This window comes from Anomaloglossus baeobatrachus, chromosome 5 (assembly GCF_048569485.1).
Source record: "Anomaloglossus baeobatrachus isolate aAnoBae1 chromosome 5, aAnoBae1.hap1, whole genome shotgun sequence".
Lineage (NCBI taxonomy): Eukaryota > Metazoa > Chordata > Amphibia > Anura > Aromobatidae > Anomaloglossus > Anomaloglossus baeobatrachus.
In genome coordinates, this window is record NC_134357.1 from 491,421,633 (window position 1) to 491,440,109 (window position 18,477).

General features: G+C 54.0%; 1 protein-coding gene across 1 annotated transcript in view; it reads right to left on the reverse strand.

The window, feature by feature from the left end:
* Positions 1 to 18,228, reverse strand: part of RPTOR (regulatory associated protein of MTOR complex 1) — a 364,764-nt gene extending 346,536 nt beyond the window's left edge. Inside the window, exon 1 of the mRNA XM_075351789.1 lies at positions 17,958 to 18,228. Coding sequence (XP_075207904.1) covers positions 17,958 to 18,110 — 153 coding nt within the window. The 5' untranslated portion in view covers positions 18,111 to 18,228. The remainder of the gene's footprint in view (positions 1 to 17,957) is intronic.
* Positions 18,229 to 18,477: the final 249 nt, after the last annotated feature.

Consider the following 18,477-nt stretch of genomic DNA (forward strand, 5'->3'; position numbering starts at 1 on the left):
GTTTTGCACAGGAAGTGGTCATGTTTGCTGGATCTGAATGTAAACAAGGAGCTGCAGAGAATAAAGGTATAATTCAAGAGGAACAAAAGTTAGAAAACAGAAAATAACAATGTAGGTGTGATTTATATGACAATACAGCACAGATAAACTCAAAAATTTTTGTTAAGCTAATGTCGGACAACTCCTTTAAGTGCCGGCCAGATACCCTGGATCAATTCCGGGCCTAACCGGGTTTTTTTATTAACCCGGTCAGACCCACTGATCCAGGGCATCTGTGAGTCATCCGTCACTAGGGTGAAAACTGTAGCAAAAGCGCTGAAAAGAATTAACATGTTCATTCTTATCATAACGCAGCAAAACTGGGAAGTATTTCACAAAACCATCGGGGAAAAATCCTGACTTGTTTGTGTGTGCAGGAGATTTCTGAAATATCATAGACTTTTGGCACTATAAAAAGCAGCATTTATTAGCATGGATTTGCATAAAACCAAGGCAAATTTGCAGCAAAAACGTCCAGTGTGAACATAGCCTTAGGCCCTGTGCGCACTAGAGATTTTTGCTGTGTTTTTTGCGGCGTTTTTAACCGCGTTTCTGTGCTGAAAACGCTGTGACATTGCTTCCCCAGCAATGTCTATGGGTTTTCAGAAGTGCTGTCCGCACACAGCGTTTTTTTTTGTAGCTGCGTTTTTGTGGTGACCACAAAAACGCATCATGTCAATTATTTCTGAGTTTTACACAGTGGTTTTCACTCACTGAATGCAGTGCACAAAAACGCGGTAAAAACGCACCTGTGTTTTTACTGCGGGTGCGTGTTTTTAGCGGACAAAGACACACAAAAAACGCAGTGTGAAAAAAACGCTTAGTGCACACATAGCCTTAAGGTACCGTCACACAACGAGATCGCTAGCGAGATCGCAGATGAGTCACGGTTTCTGTGACGCAGTAGCGATCCCGTTAGCGAAACGTATCCGGCCGCCGGATGCGTTTTTTTGCCGCAGGACACTGCATCCGGCGTCCATAGGCTTGCACTGTGAATTGCGCCACATTGCGCCGGATCTGGCGCAATGCGTTTTTTTCACCACACGAAAAACGTGCCAGGCACCGTTCCATCCGGCCGCCGCATGGGCTAAATATGCCAAATTATAGAAAAAACTCCGAAAATTACAAATTTTTATTAAATTCAGTATTAAAAAGGGAAAATACCCAACATTTATATCAAAAAATAAATAGAAATCAGATATCCAAGGGTACAAGGGGAGGGGGGGGCCTGGCCCTTATGATGCCCTACGCTCGCCCCTTCCTTCTCATAGACTTTGCTGGGACTGTAAAAAGCAGCTTTTTATTAGCTTGGATTTGCATAAGACCAAGGCAAAACTAAAATGCAAAAACTTACCAAAAAATCCCAGTGTGAACATAACCTAAGGGTGGTCAAGCTGGAATACTAGAGAGAAAAAAAAACAACTGTACTTGACTCATTCTCCCCTGCTCCCAGTGTGTTGTGTGATGCCAAAACACCAATCGGTTAGCCCAACGGCTCTGTGTGGCTTGTGTCATGTACTCGGCAGAGCCACTGAGCGCAGCTATTGCTTGCAGCACTGTCGGTGTGACGTCACAGTGCTGCAGAGACTCAGCTTTTGACCCAGGGAGGATGAGTAAATCATTTTATTTTAATACCAACTGCAAATAGGTAACGGGTTTATCCCAGGCCAGATAAGCCCCTTTAATGTATCGGCACATTTTTCATTTTTGGGTGCTTTTGGAAAGCATTATATTCCACTGTGGTGTGCATTTATCAGTGCGTGAAAGTGTTGTATCAGCAGAAATCCAACTGCACAAAGTGTCACCCCAATCTGCCATATCTAAATGTAAAGAAAAAACAACTCATACTCCAGCTCACTTTTCTGTTTTTTTCATATGTAAATGTAATAGATCCACTAAAAATTTGAAACCCACAAAAGTATCCTTCTGGGTCTTGCATCCAGATCTTCTATGTCCAGGCTGATGTCCCAATGCACCTCTCCCTCAACCTCTACCTCTTGCTCCCCAGTAGGGCAGTACCCCAAAACTATGTCCCAAAATCTATAACGCTAGATCACGTACCCAAGGCTTGAGTCAGGTGATAACTTAAGCTGGCCATATTAGATGGCTTTCGGCCAACAGCCATCTCAGCTGACACTCCCATACACAGGAGAGCTCACTCAGAGGAGTGCTCCTGTGTTCTCTATAAGCTAGCCACCGACTAACGTCTGCCAGAGGCTTATCTAAGGGAGTACAAAGCGAGCAACATCTCTCCCAACCATCACTTGGCCAGCGCCCACATTAGACCGTAAACCGAACTGGTCGTTATAGCCTGGTCCAGCTCACGTTAGTCTAATATGTATGTGGGGGTCTTAAACTGAAGTCCTGTGACCCCCCCCACCCCACCCCCACACACCCACACTCAAAGTTGCAAAACAAAGAGAAGTTGAATAAAACCCTGATTTGCACATGAGCCCTGCTGCTAAAATCAAAGTCTACGTCACAGACAAATATAACCAAAGAAAGAAGAGGTACCTGGCATACAAGTAAAAGGGAGGGAGTAACGTTTTGCACACAGATGATATCGACTGTGCACGTGGTGGTCCACTATGGACTTCCCTCTACTGGATGTGACAGATGGCATCTCTGAGTTAAGGTACCGTCACACTTAGCGACGCTCCAGCGATCAGACCTGGCAGGGAATCGCTGGAGCGTCGCTACATGGTCGCTGGTGAGCTGTCAATCAGGCAGATCTCCACAGCGATCAGAGATCAGCCACCAGCGACCCGTGTAACGATGCTGTGCTTGGTAGCCATAGTACACATCGGGTTACTAAGCAAAGCGCTTTGCTTATAGTTACCTGATGTGTACCGTGGCTACGTGTGCAGGGAGCCGGCTTCTAGAAGCTGCGGACGCTGGTAACCAAGGTATATAACGGGTAACCAAGCAAAACGCTTTGCTTTGTTACCCAATGTGTACCTTGGTTACCAGGTCCGCAGAAGCCGGCTCCCTGCTCATTCAGATCGTTGCTCTCTCGCTGTCACACACAGCGATGTGTGCTTCACAGCGGGAGAGCAACGGCCAAAAAATGGTCCAGGAGATTCAGCAACGACCGGCGACCTCACAGCAGGGGCCAGGTCGTTGCTGGATGTCACACACAGCGACATTGCTAGCAAGATCGCTGTTGCGTCACTGTGAGGTAAATCCGGAGAGATGACGATAAATCATGATATTCAAGTATGTCAGGAAGCCCTCTCCTGGTGTCACCCCCCCTTTCCTTCACACAACTGGTTTAGCAACAAACTCCATGGCCATGTCCTGTGATATGGAAATTAGGTGGCTTTAGGACAAAGGACACAGGATGACTCCCTGCCGTCACCCTGTAACAAGAGTTGTATCTCATTAGCAAGGCTATGGAACTAGCAGACAGAACGACTCCAGTAAAAAATGGTTCATATCTCGCAAGCCATATTTCCGATAAATATGGCAACCATAAAAATGGTGTCTCCGCATGTGGACGATGCCGGCACCCCCTTTTTATGGGAGCAGGACATTGGGAAATGCCCCAGGCGTGATATCAGCCAATGGGGAACTGGCAGACAGGTCATGAGTCCCCTCGTTCTGTAGCTAAATTCATAACTGTCACAATGAGAGCATTGGCGTCTGCCTACGACGCTCCCAGGCAAAGTTATGGCCAATATCCCCTTTGCTGGATAATTCTGATCCATGCAGGGGGAGTGGCAGTGCTTCCCTGTGAGGTCACTAAGGTAGGAGGGGACCTGGATCTGCCCAGGTTGATAACCCTACTTCGGCCATTTTCCAGTGTTCTTCTGCTCGGGGGCCTGGTTGGGAAAGACCTGTGAGGGAGTTCCTGGAAACCTGGTCTACAGCGCCCCCCTGTGGCCAGACGCAACAAGGTAACTGCTGGAACTGTGTATGCCTGTTTGTAACCCATGCTTTGATTGTAACTGTACTCTGACATATGTATATTCTGTAGATTCCCTATTGTATATATTGTAGTTTCTAGTGTGCTTTAGGCTGATTAAATTATATAATTAATCTTGGGCTGTTCTGTTATCTCGATCTTGAATCCCACGTCTGTGTGTTCGGCTAATAGTTACCGTAAATCGGTTGGTGGCAGCGAATTGTGCCAAGGATTATTGTGGGGAGGCCAGTGAGATTCGGGGAGATTTTATATATTCCGCCCGCGGAGGTCGGGGGAATATATACCTTACTCTCACCGGGGACCCTTCAATAATCGGCATAAGTAGTATAGCGGCCTCCTTGCTTATGGTCGGGCAATTCCATAATTGGCCTGACTATAAGAGGGGCGCTAGAGAGCGCGTCACGTGCTCTGTCTGTCGGTCGGGAGGTATAAAGGAGGGGTGACCCCCACTTGTTACCCCCCGATTGTGACGTACTGGTAGCCAGCGCGGGGGATTTCTGAGTGACCCCCCCGGTGGTTTGTGACATATTGGTGGCATAGCGGTGGGATCGAGATAATAGTGTGTGTGAGTGTGAGACCCATACTCCCAGACACTAAAGACTGCCTGCAGCAGCTGTGGCTGCTGGGGTCTTCAGACTAGCTCAACACTAGAGTGTCAGAGTGCAGATACTGTAAGGTGTGTGGAGGCATCAGGTGTCAGTTCTGTGTCAGTGACCAAAAGTCTGCAAGAATGGCTGATGGCACCAGGAGCAGAGCTATGCAACTGGCCAATGCTAAGGCAGGAGCCGAAGAGAGGGAGGACGGTGCTGTGGACAGTAATGAGGAGGTTGCCCACGAGTCCTCCAGGAGCTCGACGCCAGAAAACCGTTCTGCAGAGGACAGCGCACAAGCTGGCAATTATGGACAAGATGAGGAGCAGCTCACCCAAGGGTCCTCAACGAGCCAGATGCCAGCCCTCCGCTCTGCAAGGGACAGTGAATCACCAGGCTCCGCAGCGGGCCGCAGATCACCACGTGCCATTCCACCGAGCCTGGGAGGCTCGGATAGCCTTCTTCAAATGGCTATGGCCCTTCTCCAGGCTGGAGACCAGGAGGGCTACAAGGGACTCCTGGCAGAGCGCAGGGCAGAGCGGCAAGCAGCGCGTGAGGCTGAGGCTGCGGAGCGGCAGGCAGCGCGTGAAGAGCGCCAGGCAGAGCGTGACTACCAGCTGCAGCTAGCTCAGCTCCGGCCCTCATCAGCCACATGTGACCTTCGAGACACCAAACTTCCAAAGGTCCGTGTTGAGGACTTCCCAGTGCTGGAGAAGGATGGAGACTTGGACTCTTTCTTGACTGCTTTTGAACGGACTTGCTTGCAGCACCATCTGGACAAGGACCAGTGGGCCAAATACCTGACCCCCCGTTTAAGGGGTAAGGCCCTGGATATCCTTGGTGACTTGCCTGCTGAGGCAGATCAGGGCTACGACACCATCAAGCGGGCCCTGATCCAACAGTACAACCTCACTCCAGAGTCCTACCGCAAGAAGTTCCGGAGCCTACAGAAGGGACCAAAGGACTCCTGGGCTGACCACCGGCGGGCACTTGCCCGAGCTGCCGACCACTGAACCCAAGGCCTGCAGCTTTCCACCGGACCGGAGATCCTGGACTTGTTCATCACGGAGCAACTCTTGTGGAACTGCCCTGAGGATCTCCGCCAGTTCATCCGAGACCAGAAGCCAAAGGGGTCCACGGCTACAGCTGCCCTTGCCGATGACTACACCAACAACCGGGCCCCTGAGGCCAGGAGAGCGGCCACCAGCAGCACCTGGAGAGGGGGTAAGATGAATTCGGCGACTGCCCCACCTGCCCCTAGACTGCAGGGGGTGTCCCCCTCAACTCCCCTCTCCAGGCCCGTGGCAGAGCCAAGACGGTGCCACCAGTGCAACCTACCTGGACACTTCAAGGCCATGTGCCCTCAGCGTCCCAAGGCCCCGGCTCCGTCCCCGTCCCAAGGGCCGCCCAAGGTGTATTGTGTGGGTGGGGGTGGTGGTAGGTCCCTGGACAGCTTCCAACCTGTCACCGTCGGCCGGTCTGTGACCATAGGACTGCGAGACAGCGCCTCGGAGGTGACTCTGGTGCGGCCTGAGATGGTGTCCCCCTAAGACTTGATCCCTGGAAAAACCCTCGCTGTCTCCGGGATTGGAGGCACTGACCCGGCGCTGCCTGTTGCTGACATTTATGTGGACTGGGGCGCAGGGCGAGGGGTGAGGGAGGTGGGGGTAACTGATCGGATCCCTGCAAACGTGCTACTTGGGACAGATTTGGGGCAGATAACCTCCCAGTTTGGGCCCCAACCAAGGGCTGAACCTTCAGCCCGTACTGACATGACTCCTAACAATGTTAATGTGTTATCTATGAATGATGTAAGGGAGGAGGGAGTGAACTCTGATATTTCTGCTTGCATAGACACCATAGACACACACTCAGCTGCAGCTGTGACAGGGGAGGGGGTCAGAGAAAGGGGTGACAATGCCTCTACAAGTAACCAGCCTGTGAGCTGGGATCTGTTGCCCTCTGCAGGGATAAGCAGAGAGCAGGGTGCTGCAGGGGGAGGACCAGTGTGTGGGGTGGGGGCTACCACAGCAAATGTGGGGTCCCCAGAGATTTCACAGCGGGGTTCTGTTGCTGCAGGGGGGGGAACAGGCAGGTGAGATTGGGGCCGGTCCAGGAGCGGAAGTGCTCCCAGGTAAGATCTCGGTGCATGGTTCCCCCACAACCGGGGTGTCAGGAAGCCAGGTAGGTCTGCCTGAACCGGCGACTTGGTCAGGAACGGAGAAGGAGCAGGCACGACCCACGGTCGCAGCGGCTGTGGCCGCTGTCACCCGCAGTGGGAGTGCTGGAAGCCAAGGGGCCTCCCGGAGGTCCGATAGCTCTTCCCCTTCTGACCAAGTGGCAGCCGAGTCAGGTGGAGGCCAGGACACAGGTCCCGGGGTACTGACTGAAGATGTGACAGTCTCGTCGATTCTGGCCACATCTAGTCAGGGGTTTCAGGCAGCGTTAGAAGCTGATGACAGCCTGAAAGCTCTTAAGGAGCAGGCGGCACAGCCTCCCTCGGACTCGGACCCGGAGCGAGTGGTCTGGGACCAAGGACGGCTGTACCGGGCCACGGTCCAGCAGGGTTCACCGGAGGCGTGGCCCAGGGACCGACAGTTGGTGGTACCCTATCCGTTCCGGACGGAGTTGTTGCGGATCGCACATGAGATTCCGATGGCCGGACACCTAGGGATCGCTAAGACCAAGGCCAGGTTAAACCAGCATTTCTACTGGCCAAAAATGGGGGCCGATGTGGCTGCCTACTGCCGTTCATGTGAAACCTGTCAGAGAGTGGGGAAGGCGGGGCCACACCCCAAAGCCCCACTGGTATCTCTGCCAATCATCGATGAGCCTTTCAGGAGGGTGGCTGTGGATCTGGTCGGCCCGCTGGCCATCCCCAGCAGCTCCGGGAAACGCTTCATACTGACGGTAGTGGACTATGCCACCCGGTACCCAGAAGCAGTGGCCTTGTCGTCCATTCGGGCTGACAAGGTGGCCACCGCATTGCTGGAGATTTTCTCCCGAGTGGGTTTTCCCCAGGAAATGCTCACTGACCGGGGGACCCAATTCATGTCCCAGCTGATGGAGGCCCTCTGTTAGCAAGTCCAGGTGCGACATCTGGTGGCCAGCCCGTACCATCCACAGACTAATGGCCTGTGCGAGCGGTTCAATGGCACCTTAAAGCAGATGCTTAAGATGTTGGTCGACTCCCATGGGCGTGACTGGGAGCGGTATCTCCCACACCTGTTATTTGCTTACCGGGAGGTTCCACAGGCCTCAACAGGATTCTCACCGTTTGAGCTCCTGTACGGGCGACGTGTGCGGGGCCCCCTGGCTCTGGTGAAAGAGGCTTGGGAAGGGGATTTGGCCACCCCTGGAGTGTCGGTTATCGAGTATGTCATGCGCTTCCGGGACAAAATGCAGGCCTTGACGCAACTGGTACACGACAATAATCAAGCCCAGGCCGATCAGAAGCGTTGGTACGACCAGAACGCTTGTGAGAGGACCTACCAAGTGGGTCAAAAGGGGTGGGTACTGGTCCCCGTACCACAGGACAAGCAACAGGCAGCCTGGGAAGGCCCATACCTCGTGTACCAGCAGCTCAACCCTGTAACGTACCTGGTCACCCTGGACCCTGCCCGTGGAAGGCGGAAGCCCTTCCATGTGAACATGATGAAGGCACATCATGAGCGGGAGGCATGTGCGCTCCCCGTGTGCAACCTGCCCGAGGAGGGAGAAGCGGAAACCCTCTTGGATATGCTAGCCCAGGTTAGGGCAGGCGGATCCATTGAGGATGTGGAGGTTGGCCACCAGCTCTTGGAAGACCAACGGTCCCAGCTGTGGGCCACCCTCCTCCCCTTCCGGGGGTTGTTTACCAACCAGCCCGGAAGGACTGACTTGGCTGTCCATCACGTGGACACTGGGGATCATCCCCCGATCCGGCGTTCAGCATATCGGGTCTCCCTGGAGGTGCAGCAACACATGCGCCAGGAGATTGACGAGATGCTGAAGCTGGGGGTGATCCAGGCATCCAACAGCGCTTGGGCCTCGCCTGTAGTCCTCGTCCCTAAGAAGGACCGAACCACTCGGTTCTGCGTGGACTACAGGGGGCTCAATGCTGTCACGGTCGCCGATGCGTACCCAATGCCACGCACCGATGACCTGCTCGATCAGTTGGCCGGGGCTCAGTACCTGACCATCATGGATCTGAGCCGGGGATATTGGCAGATCCCCCTGACTCGCAAGGCCAGGGAACGCTCTGCCTTTATTACCCCATTTGGACTATACGAGTCCACGGTGATGCCATTCGGGATGAGGAATGCCCCTGCCACTTTCCAGCGGATGGTCAACACCCTGCTCAAGGGACTTGAAGGGTACGCGGCCGCGTACCTAGATGACATTGCCGTCTTCAGTCCCACCTGGGAGGACCACCTAGAGCATCTAGCACAGGTGCTCAGGCGGATCCACCGGGCAGGTTTGACCATCAAGCCGGGAAAGTGTCAGCTGGCCATGAGCGAGGTCCAGTACCTCGGTCACCGGGTAGGCGGGAGAACACTGAAGCCCGAGCCTGAGAAAGTGGAGGCCATCGCATCCTGGCCCACCCCCAGGACCAAGAAGCAGGTGATGTCCTTCTTGGGGACCGCTGGGTACTATAGGAGGTTTGTTCCATGCTATAGTAGCCTGGCAAAGCCCTTGACGGACCTCACCAAGAAGAAGCTGCCCTCTGCAGTCGATTGGACAATGGACTGCGAGACAGCCTTCCGGGCCCTAAAGGACGCCCTGTCCAGCCCGCCCGTGCTACAGGCAGCCGACTTCACGCGGCCGTTTGTAGTACAGACCGACGCCAGTGACTTCGGCCTCGGTGCGGTGCTCAGCCAGGTGGACTCTGCGAGCCAAGAGCACCCAGTCTTGTACCTGAGCAGGAAGCTGTTACCAAGGGAAGTTGCCTATTCCACGATGGAGAAGGAGTGCCTGGCCATAGTGTGGGCCCTGCAGCGTCTGCAACCCTATCTATACGGGCGCCACTTCATCGTGGAGACGGACCACAATCCCCTCAGCTGGTTGCACACCGTCTCTGGGACGAATGGGCGATTGCTGCGATGGAGCCTTGCGCTCCAGCAATACAACTTCACCATTCGCCACAAAAGGGGCCGTGACCACGGTAACGCAGACGGGCTGTCCCGACAAGGAGAGGTCGCGGACGGGCGCACGGGGGAACACCGGAGTGTGCTGCCCCCTAGCGCCCTCAAAAGGGGGGAGGTGTGAGGTAAATCCGGAGAGATGACGATAAATCATGATATTCAAGTATGTCAGGAAGCCCTCTCCTGGTGTCACCCCCCCTTTCCTTCACACAACTGGTTTAGCAACAAACTCCATGGCCATGTCCTGTGATATGGAAATTAGGTGGCTTTAGGACAAAGGACACAGGATGACTCCCTGCCGTCACCCTGTAACAAGAGTTGTATCTCATTAGCAAGGCTATGGAACTAGCAGACAGAACGACTCCAGTAAAAAATGGTTCATATCTCGCAAGCCATATTTCCGATAAATATGGCAACCATAAAAATGGTGTCTCCGCATGTGGACGATGCCGGCACCCCCTTTTTATGGGAGCAGGACATTGGGAAATGCCCCAGGCGTGATATCAGCCAATGGGGAACTGGCAGACAGGTCATGAGTCCCCTCGTTCTGTAGCTAAATTCATAACTGTCACAATGAGAGCATTGGCGTCTGCCTACGACGCTCCCAGGCAAAGTTATGGCCAATATCCCCTTTGCTGGATAATTCTGATCCATGCAGGGGGAGTGGCAGTGCTTCCCTGTGAGGTCACTAAGGTAGGAGGGGACCTGGATCTGCCCAGGTTGATAACCCTACTTCGGCCATTTTCCAGTGTTCTTCTGCTCGGGGGCCTGGTTGGGAAAGACCTGTGAGGGAGTTCCTGGAAACCTGGTCTACAGCGCCCCCCTGTGGCCAGACGCAACAAGGTAACTGCTGGAACTGTGTATGCCTGTTTGTAACCCATGCTTTGATTGTAACTGTACTCTGACATATGTATATTCTGTAGATTCCCTATTGTATATATTGTAGTTTCTAGTGTGCTTTAGGCTGATTAAATTATATAATTAATCTTGGGCTGTTCTGTTATCTCGATCTTGAATCCCACGTCTGTGTGTTCGGCTAATAGTTACCGTAAATCGGTTGGTGGCAGCGAATTGTGCCAAGGATTATTGTGGGGAGGCCAGTGAGATTCGGGGAGATTTTATATATTCCGCCCGCGGAGGTCGGGGGAATATATACCTTACTCTCACCGGGGACCCTTCAATAATCGGCATAAGTAGTATAGCGGCCTCCTTGCTTATGGTCGGGCAATTCCATAATTGGCCTGACTATAAGAGGGGCGCTAGAGAGCGCGTCACGTGCTCTGTCTGTCGGTCGGGAGGTATAAAGGAGGGGTGACCCCCACTTGTTACCCCCCGATTGTGACGTACTGGTAGCCAGCGCGGGGGATTTCTGAGTGACCCCCCCCGGTGGTTTGTGACAGTCACAAAAACCGTTACACAGCAGCGATGACGCTTAGTGAGACGTGGCCTTTAGAGTTAGCAATATCTGGGTCTGCCCTCAGTGTGCCCCAAACACTTCTCAGAATACTCATTATCCTGTCTGATCGTCCAAAATACCAATCAAGCGTGTGATGCTTTCAGTGGCCTGTTTCGGTTTAGACACTAGTAGTGAAGTCGTGTTCTTTGTAAGTGCCTGATAATACGCTGTATCTATGATGTTCCTCATCCATAGTCACTTTATATCCCCTAAACCAAGAGGCACATGGCTCGACCGCAGACCGGCAGGCACCTATACATGTGGCTCATGTAGTTTCTAGCGCTTCATGACATCAAAAAAGTTTAAAAGCATCGTTAGGGTACGTGCCCACGATCAGGATTAGTTGTGTTTTGGACGCAGGGTATTGTCACTGAGTCCCACACACTGTAGTACAGAACAAGCACAGTGGATGGGATTTTAAGAAATTTCTTTCAGAGCCTCATCAGGCCTCATTCAGACGTTTAAGCTTCACCCCTTATAGTCTGTGTACCCATTACAGTCTATGGGGCTGTTCACATGTCCGCCAGAGACATGACTGGGGGGTTTTTACCGTCATCATGGATGAAAAGTGCCAATACTTGTCAATGGGTCATCGAAATTCACAGACAGCCTAGATGGCATGAGTGTGAGCCAAGTTATAAGTGATTAACATTGAGAAGGATAGGAGAAGCTTTACAATTTAATTATCCATACGTGAAAATCCATGATGAAAGTGATGGTAAAAACTCACAAAACTAAGGCTACTTTCACACTTGCGTTGAACGGTATCCGTTGCATTGCGTTGTGTGACGGATGCAACGGATGTGTTGCATATAGTGGCACAACGGATGCAACGGATGCTGCAAAACAACGCAATTCGTTTTGGTTTTTTTTTTACAGTTTTACCGTCGGCAGACTACAGTGAACGATCAGCCGATCGCTCACAGCAGCCGGCCGCCGGGTGATCAGCCGATCACTCACAGTAGCCGGCCGCCGGGTGATCAGCCGATCGCTCACAGTAGCCGGCCGCCGGGTGATCAGCCGATCTCTCACAGTAGCCGGCCGCCGGGTGATCAGCCGATCTCTCACAGCAGCCGGCCGCCGGGTGATCAGCCGATCTCTCACAGCAGCCGGCCGCCGGGTGATCAGCCGATCTCTCACAGCAGCCGGCCGCCGGGTGATCAGCCGATCTCTCACAGTAGCCGGCCGCCGGGTGATCAGCCGATCACTCACAGTAGCCGGCCGCCGGGTGATCAGCCGATCAATCACAGTAGCCGGCCGCCGGGTGATCAGCCGATCACTCACAGTAGCCAGCCGATCACTCCCAGTAACCGGCCGCCGGGTGATCAGCTGATCGTTCGGTCGCCGACAATGTGTGCGGTGGCGGAGTGCGAAGTGGGTGGAGCCAAGCGGGTCCATGGCTGTGTGTGTGTGAGCGGAGCCGAGTTGGGAAGTGTCGGGCTCCCGGCACACGTAACCAGGGTTCCTTGGTTACCCGATGTGTACCCTGGTTATGGGTGGAGGGAGCCAGAGAGCATGCGCAGTGAAATCCAAAGGATTCCGCTGCTCAAAAAAACTTTACATGCTGCGTTCCTTCCGCCCGACGCAGCGTCAAAATAACGACACTGCGTCGTCCGGCGGATGCAACGCAGACACTTGCGTTACAGTGCGTCATCCATAGAAGTCTATGGAGAATAGCGCAGTGCGTTAACGGACTGCGCTATTTTCCATAGTGACGGACTCCGCTGAACACAAGTGTGAAACGGGGCTAATCCAGAACAATGATTATACTGGTGCCAACTGACAAAACACAGACTTCTAACGAGGCCTTGAAGAAGCAACATGCCGGCTTTTTCCCACCAGGAGTTTTCCACAACCTCTTCAGAGGGGGTAATAAGCTCCTCATATGAACCGCAAAGTGAATTTCCCATAGAAAAGAAGTGCATGTTTTGGGAAAACTTTTGAAGATCCACTACAAAAAACTCCTAAAATAAAGTGGAAACAAAGCCTTACTGGAAGAACCCAAGTATTTTGGTGACAAGCATAAGCTCCTGCTAGAATCAGACTGGCGTCTTGGGGAAAGGGTCAGGGGTGAGAGATACTGGGGGCCAGAGTCATCACCGCTGTTCCTGCAGTGAAAATCATGGTCTCATGTCCAATTTTAACTTGAAATACAAGTCTATGGGTCCATGAAAAAAATCCGACCACACTTGGATGACAACAGAGTGTAATCCCATTTTCACAAATTGAGAATTCCGCAGGTAGAAAACGTTTTATCTCCGTGCACAAGAAAAATTGAGCAAACACTATTTGCCCAATGGGCAACAAGGAGGTACCCTAACTAAAGACCTAATCAAATAAACTTTATTAAATTATATAAATGGACAAGGATTAAAAATGGCAGGTGGGAAGCCAAGTCCGTATTAGATAAGTGCGGCCGCGGACCGACACTGCTCTGGATAAATTCCTAAACCTGTTAAAAACTACCTAACAGCTAATAGCCTCCCCGACATGTTTCGCCATGACTGGCTTCATCAGGGGGGCCCTGATGAAGCCAGTCATGGCGAAACATGTCGGGGAGGCTATTAGCTGTTAAAAACTAACAGGCAGTGTAGGTGATAGCCAGCCATATAATGTTTAGGAATTTATCCAGAGCAGTGTCGGTTCGCGGCCGCACTTATCTAATACGGACTTGGTTTCCCACCTGCCATTTTTAATCCTTGTCCATTTATATAATTTAATAAAGTTTATTTGATTAGGTCTTTAGTTAGGGTACCTCTTGTTGCTCATTGGGCAAATAGTGTTTGTATAATTACCCTTACGCTGACCGGGTGTGACAATCAAAGGTTAGTGTTTGTGTCAAGACAAATTGAGAACACTTGGACCATACTCCAATAAAAAAATAAAAATAAAATGTTTTTCTTTTCTCTCGGAAAAATTTTAAGTCTGGATGAGCCTCTACTGGGCTGCTTGCTGTAGTTTTGATTACTATTCTCTCTGCTGCAGATCTACCAGTTCTCTGAATGCTGAGCTCTGCAAAATCCCGCAAACACCACTGATTGGCAGCTTACTGTGCATAGGCAGAAAGCTGAAGATCAGTGGTGGGGGTAGAGGTGGACTACATGGTAGCAAGTTTACTGGTCCCGTAGTGATAATCTGCTGCTGATAAAACAGTAATTTTATCAAAACTGCAGCAGGAAGCCCGGTAAGTGACACATGGTTGGAATTAGGGTCTCTGCCCCTACATCATGCTGTAAGCTGGTGACAGATTCCCTTTAAGACCACGTGCACACGTTGACTATTTGATGCTTTATTTACCTCAGTATTTGTAAAGGTACCGTCACACTTAGTGACGCTCCAACGATTCAACCAGCGATCTGACCTGGCAGGGATCTCTTGAGCGTCGCTACATGGTCGCTGGTGAGCTGTCAATCAGGCAGATCTCCACAGCGATCAGAGATCAACCACCAGCGACCCGTGTAAAGACGATGTGCTTGGTAACCATAGTACACATCGGTTTACTAAGCAAAGCTCTTTGCTTAGTAACCCGATGTGTACCTTGGCTACGTGTGCAGGCTTCTAGAAGCTTCGGACGCTGGTAACCAAGGTAAATATCGGGTAGCCAAGCAAAGCCTTTGCTTGGTTACCCGATGTGAACCTTGGTTATCAGCGTCCGCAGAAGCCAGTTCCCTGCTCCCTGCACATTCAGTTGTTGCCCTGTCGCTGTCACACACAGCGATGTGCGCTTCACAGCGGGAGAGCAACAACCAAAAAATGGTCCAGGACATTAAGCAACGACTGGCGACTTCACAGCAGGGGCCAGGTCAATGCTGGATGTCACATACAGCGACATTGCTAGCAAGAGCGCTGTTGCGTCACAAAAAACGTGACTCGGCAGCGATGTTGCTTAGTGAGACGTGGCCTTAAGAAACCAGGAGCGGAACAATCAGAGGAAACATAATAGAAACTTGACACCACTTCTGTGTTTATCACCCACTCCTGGTTTTGGCTACCCAATACTGAGGGAAAAAAACCTCACCAAATACTGAATGTGTACAGGGCCCAACTCTTATTTATTTTATTTTTTTCACAACTTTACTTATCCAGATGTTTGACAGATTCATGAAATACGAATTTCTCCATTTACTGCATTTTTTAGCGCAGTCCTTCCCCCTGGAGTAAAGCGTATGGAGAATTTTTCAACCAGGTGCAGTTTGGCAACATTTAATTGGGTCTTTTGTGGTTAAAAAAGTTGCACAAAAAAAAATAGTCTTTTTGATTTTGCAAAAAAATGTTATGACGTCTGGAAGTATTGGAGGCAAAAATATTCAGCTAATACCAAATGGCAAAAAGGAGAAAAGAAACTAGCAATTGCTGCACTCAATCAATAAAACTGAAATGATGAATCTGCCCTTAGGTGCCTCTGGAAGAATGCAGCCCGCGGAGGCCCTGCGCGCAGAGAGAGAGAGAGCCCGCGGAGGCCCTGCGCGCAGAGAGAGAGAGAGAGAGAGAGCCCGCGGAGGCCCTGCGCGCAGAGAGAGAGAGAGAGAGAGAGCCCGCGGAGGCCCTGCGCGCAGAGAGAGAGAGAGAGCCCGCGGAGGCCCTGCGCGCAGAGAGAGAGAGAGAGCCCGCGGAGGCCCTGCGCGCAGAGAGAGAGAGAGAGCCCGCGGAGGCCCTGCGCGCAGAGAGAGAGAGAGAGCCCGCGGAGGCCCTGCGCGCAGAGAGAGAGAGAGAGCCCGCGGAGGCCCTGCGCGCAGAGAGAGAGAGAGAGCCCGCGGAGGCCCTGCGCGCAGAGAGAGAGAGAGAGCCCGCGGAGGCCCTGCGCGCAGAGAGAGAGAGAGAGCCCGCGGAGGCCCTGCGCGCAGAGAGAGAGAGAGCCCGCGGAGGCCCTGCGCGCAGAGAGAGAGAGAGAGCCCGCGGAGGCCCTGCGCGCAGAGAGAGAGAGAGAGCCCGCGGAGGCCCTGCGCGCAGAGAGAGAGAGAGAGCCCGCGGAGGCCCTGCGCGCAGAGAGAGAGAGAGAGCCCGCGGAGGCCCTGCGCGCAGAGAGAGAGAGAGAGCCCGCGGAGGCCCTGCGCGCAGAGAGAGAGAGCCCGCGGAGGCCCTGCGCGCAGAGAGAGAGAGAGAGCCCGCGGAGGCCCTGCGCGCAGAGAGAGAGAGAGAGCCCGCGGAGGCCCTGCGCGCAGAGAGAGAGAGAGCCCGCGGAGGCCCTGCGCGCAGAGAGAGAGAGAGCCCGCGGAGGCCCTGCGCGCAGAGAGAGAGAGAGCCCGCGGAGGCCCTGCGCGCAGAGAGAGAGAGAGCCCGCGGAGGCCCCTGCGCGCAGAGAGAGAGAGAGAGCCCGCGGAGGCCCTGCGCGCAGAGAGAGAGAGAGCCCGCGGAGGCCCTGCGCGCAGAGAGAGAGAGAGCCCGCGGAGGCCCTGCGCGCAGAGAGAGAGAGAGCCCGCGGAGGCCCTGCGCGCAGAGAGAGAGAGAGCCCGCGGAGGCCCTGCGCGCAGAGAGAGAGAGAGCCCGCGGAGGCCCTGCGCGCAGAGAGAGAGAGAGCCCGCGGAGGCCCTGCGCGCAGAGAGAGAGAGCCCGCGGAGGCCCTGCGCGCAGAGAGAGAGAGAGAGCCCGCGGAGGCCCTGCGCGCAGAGAGAGAGAGAGCCCGCGGAGGCCCTGCGCGCAGAGAGAGAGAGAGAGCCCGCGGAGGCCCTGCGCGCAGAGAGAGAGAGAGAGCCCGCGGAGGCCCTGCGCGCAGAGAGAGAGAGAGAGCCCGCGGAGGCCCTGCGCGCAGAGAGAGAGAGAGAGCCCGCGGAGGCCCTGCGCGCAGAGAGAGAGAGAGAGAGCCCGCGGAGGCCCTGCGCGCAGAGAGAGAGAGAGAGAGCCCGCGGAGGCCCTGCGCGCAGAGAGAGAGAGAGAGCCCGCGGAGGCCCTGCGCGCAGAGAGAGAGAGAGAGCCCGCGGAGGCCCTGCGCGCAGAGAGAGAGAGAGCCCGCGGAGGCCCTGCGCGCAGAGAGAGAGAGAGCCCGCGGAGGCCCTGCGCGCAGAGAGAGAGAGAGCCCGCGGAGGCCCTGCGCGCAGAGAGAGAGAGAGAGCCCGCGGAGGCCCTGCGCGCAGAGAGAGAGAGAGAGCCCGCGGAGGCCCTGCGCGCAGAGAGAGAGAGAGCCCGCGGAGGCCCTGCGCGCAGAGAGAGAGAGAGCCCGCGGAGGCCCTGCGCGCAGAGAGAGAGAGAGCCCGCTGAGGCCCTGCGCGCAGAGAGAGAGAGAGCCCGCGGAGGCCCTGCGCGCAGAGAGAGAGCCCGCGGAGGCCCTGCGCGCAGAGAGAGAGAGCCCGCGGAGGCCCTGCGCGCAGAGAGAGAGAGCCCGCGGAGGCCCTATGCAGAGCCACAGTGACCTGCGCAGAGCTTTCGGAGGAGCAGAGCACGCACAACGCTCAGTACAGAGATGCCTTCGCGTCCCCTCCTTTTTCCCCCCTCAGGTCACCAGTGGGACAGGCCCTGTGGACAGAGAGCACCTGAAGGACCTTTTCGATAGAAAGCTGGTGGGGGGGGGGAAGGGAGAGCCTCAAAGTGGAAAACCATGGCTGTAGTCCTCTACCTCCCACAATGCACTGCAGCCACACATTTCTCAGTATTACAATATAAGTAACACAATAGAAATGCAAAAATATTCAACTCTTCCTCTACTTTATATCCGGAGGATGTAGAATTAAACTATGCAGGGGGAAAATGGAGCTCCCCTCTAAGAAGCCCCCCAGAATCACCCAGTACTTCATCACAGAGAACTATAGTCGCAAACCTCCCCCATTATGAAGGGCCCCCAATGTTATGTCAGATCACGTGACTACACGTCCCCTGAATCCGCCGCTTACCCGGTCCTTCATCCTCCAGCTCTGCGCCAGGGACTTGCAGCCCTCGATCTTCTCGCAGTGCCGCTTCTTCATGAAGGCGGCCGGCAGGTTCCAGTCGACCAGCTCGGCTTCCTCATCGTCTCCGAGGGTCAGGACGGGGCTCTGACGATCCATCCCGATTCCCGTCTTCTCACTTTCTGCCCCTTGAGAAAACCGAGCACGGAAAGCTCCTCAGCGCAGCGGTACGGACGCCGCCATATTGGGAGGGTCCGACATGCATTGCGGAAACGGCGGCCGGCGACGACCAAACTGCCTGTGAGGGATTGCGCAATGTGCGGGCGGGGAAGGAGGAGGCGCCGTCCTGGCCGAGAAGTGAGGAGAACTGGATTTTAGTTTAGACTTGTCAGAGACAGATGCACTGGAGCTGGGGGCAAGGGGCACCACTATAGCAGAAGCACTGAGAAGCATTTAGGGGTGCAGATTTTATGGGGAATGGAAAAAATGGTGAGCACAATAGGCACTCGCCTGCGGTGGAGGGGGG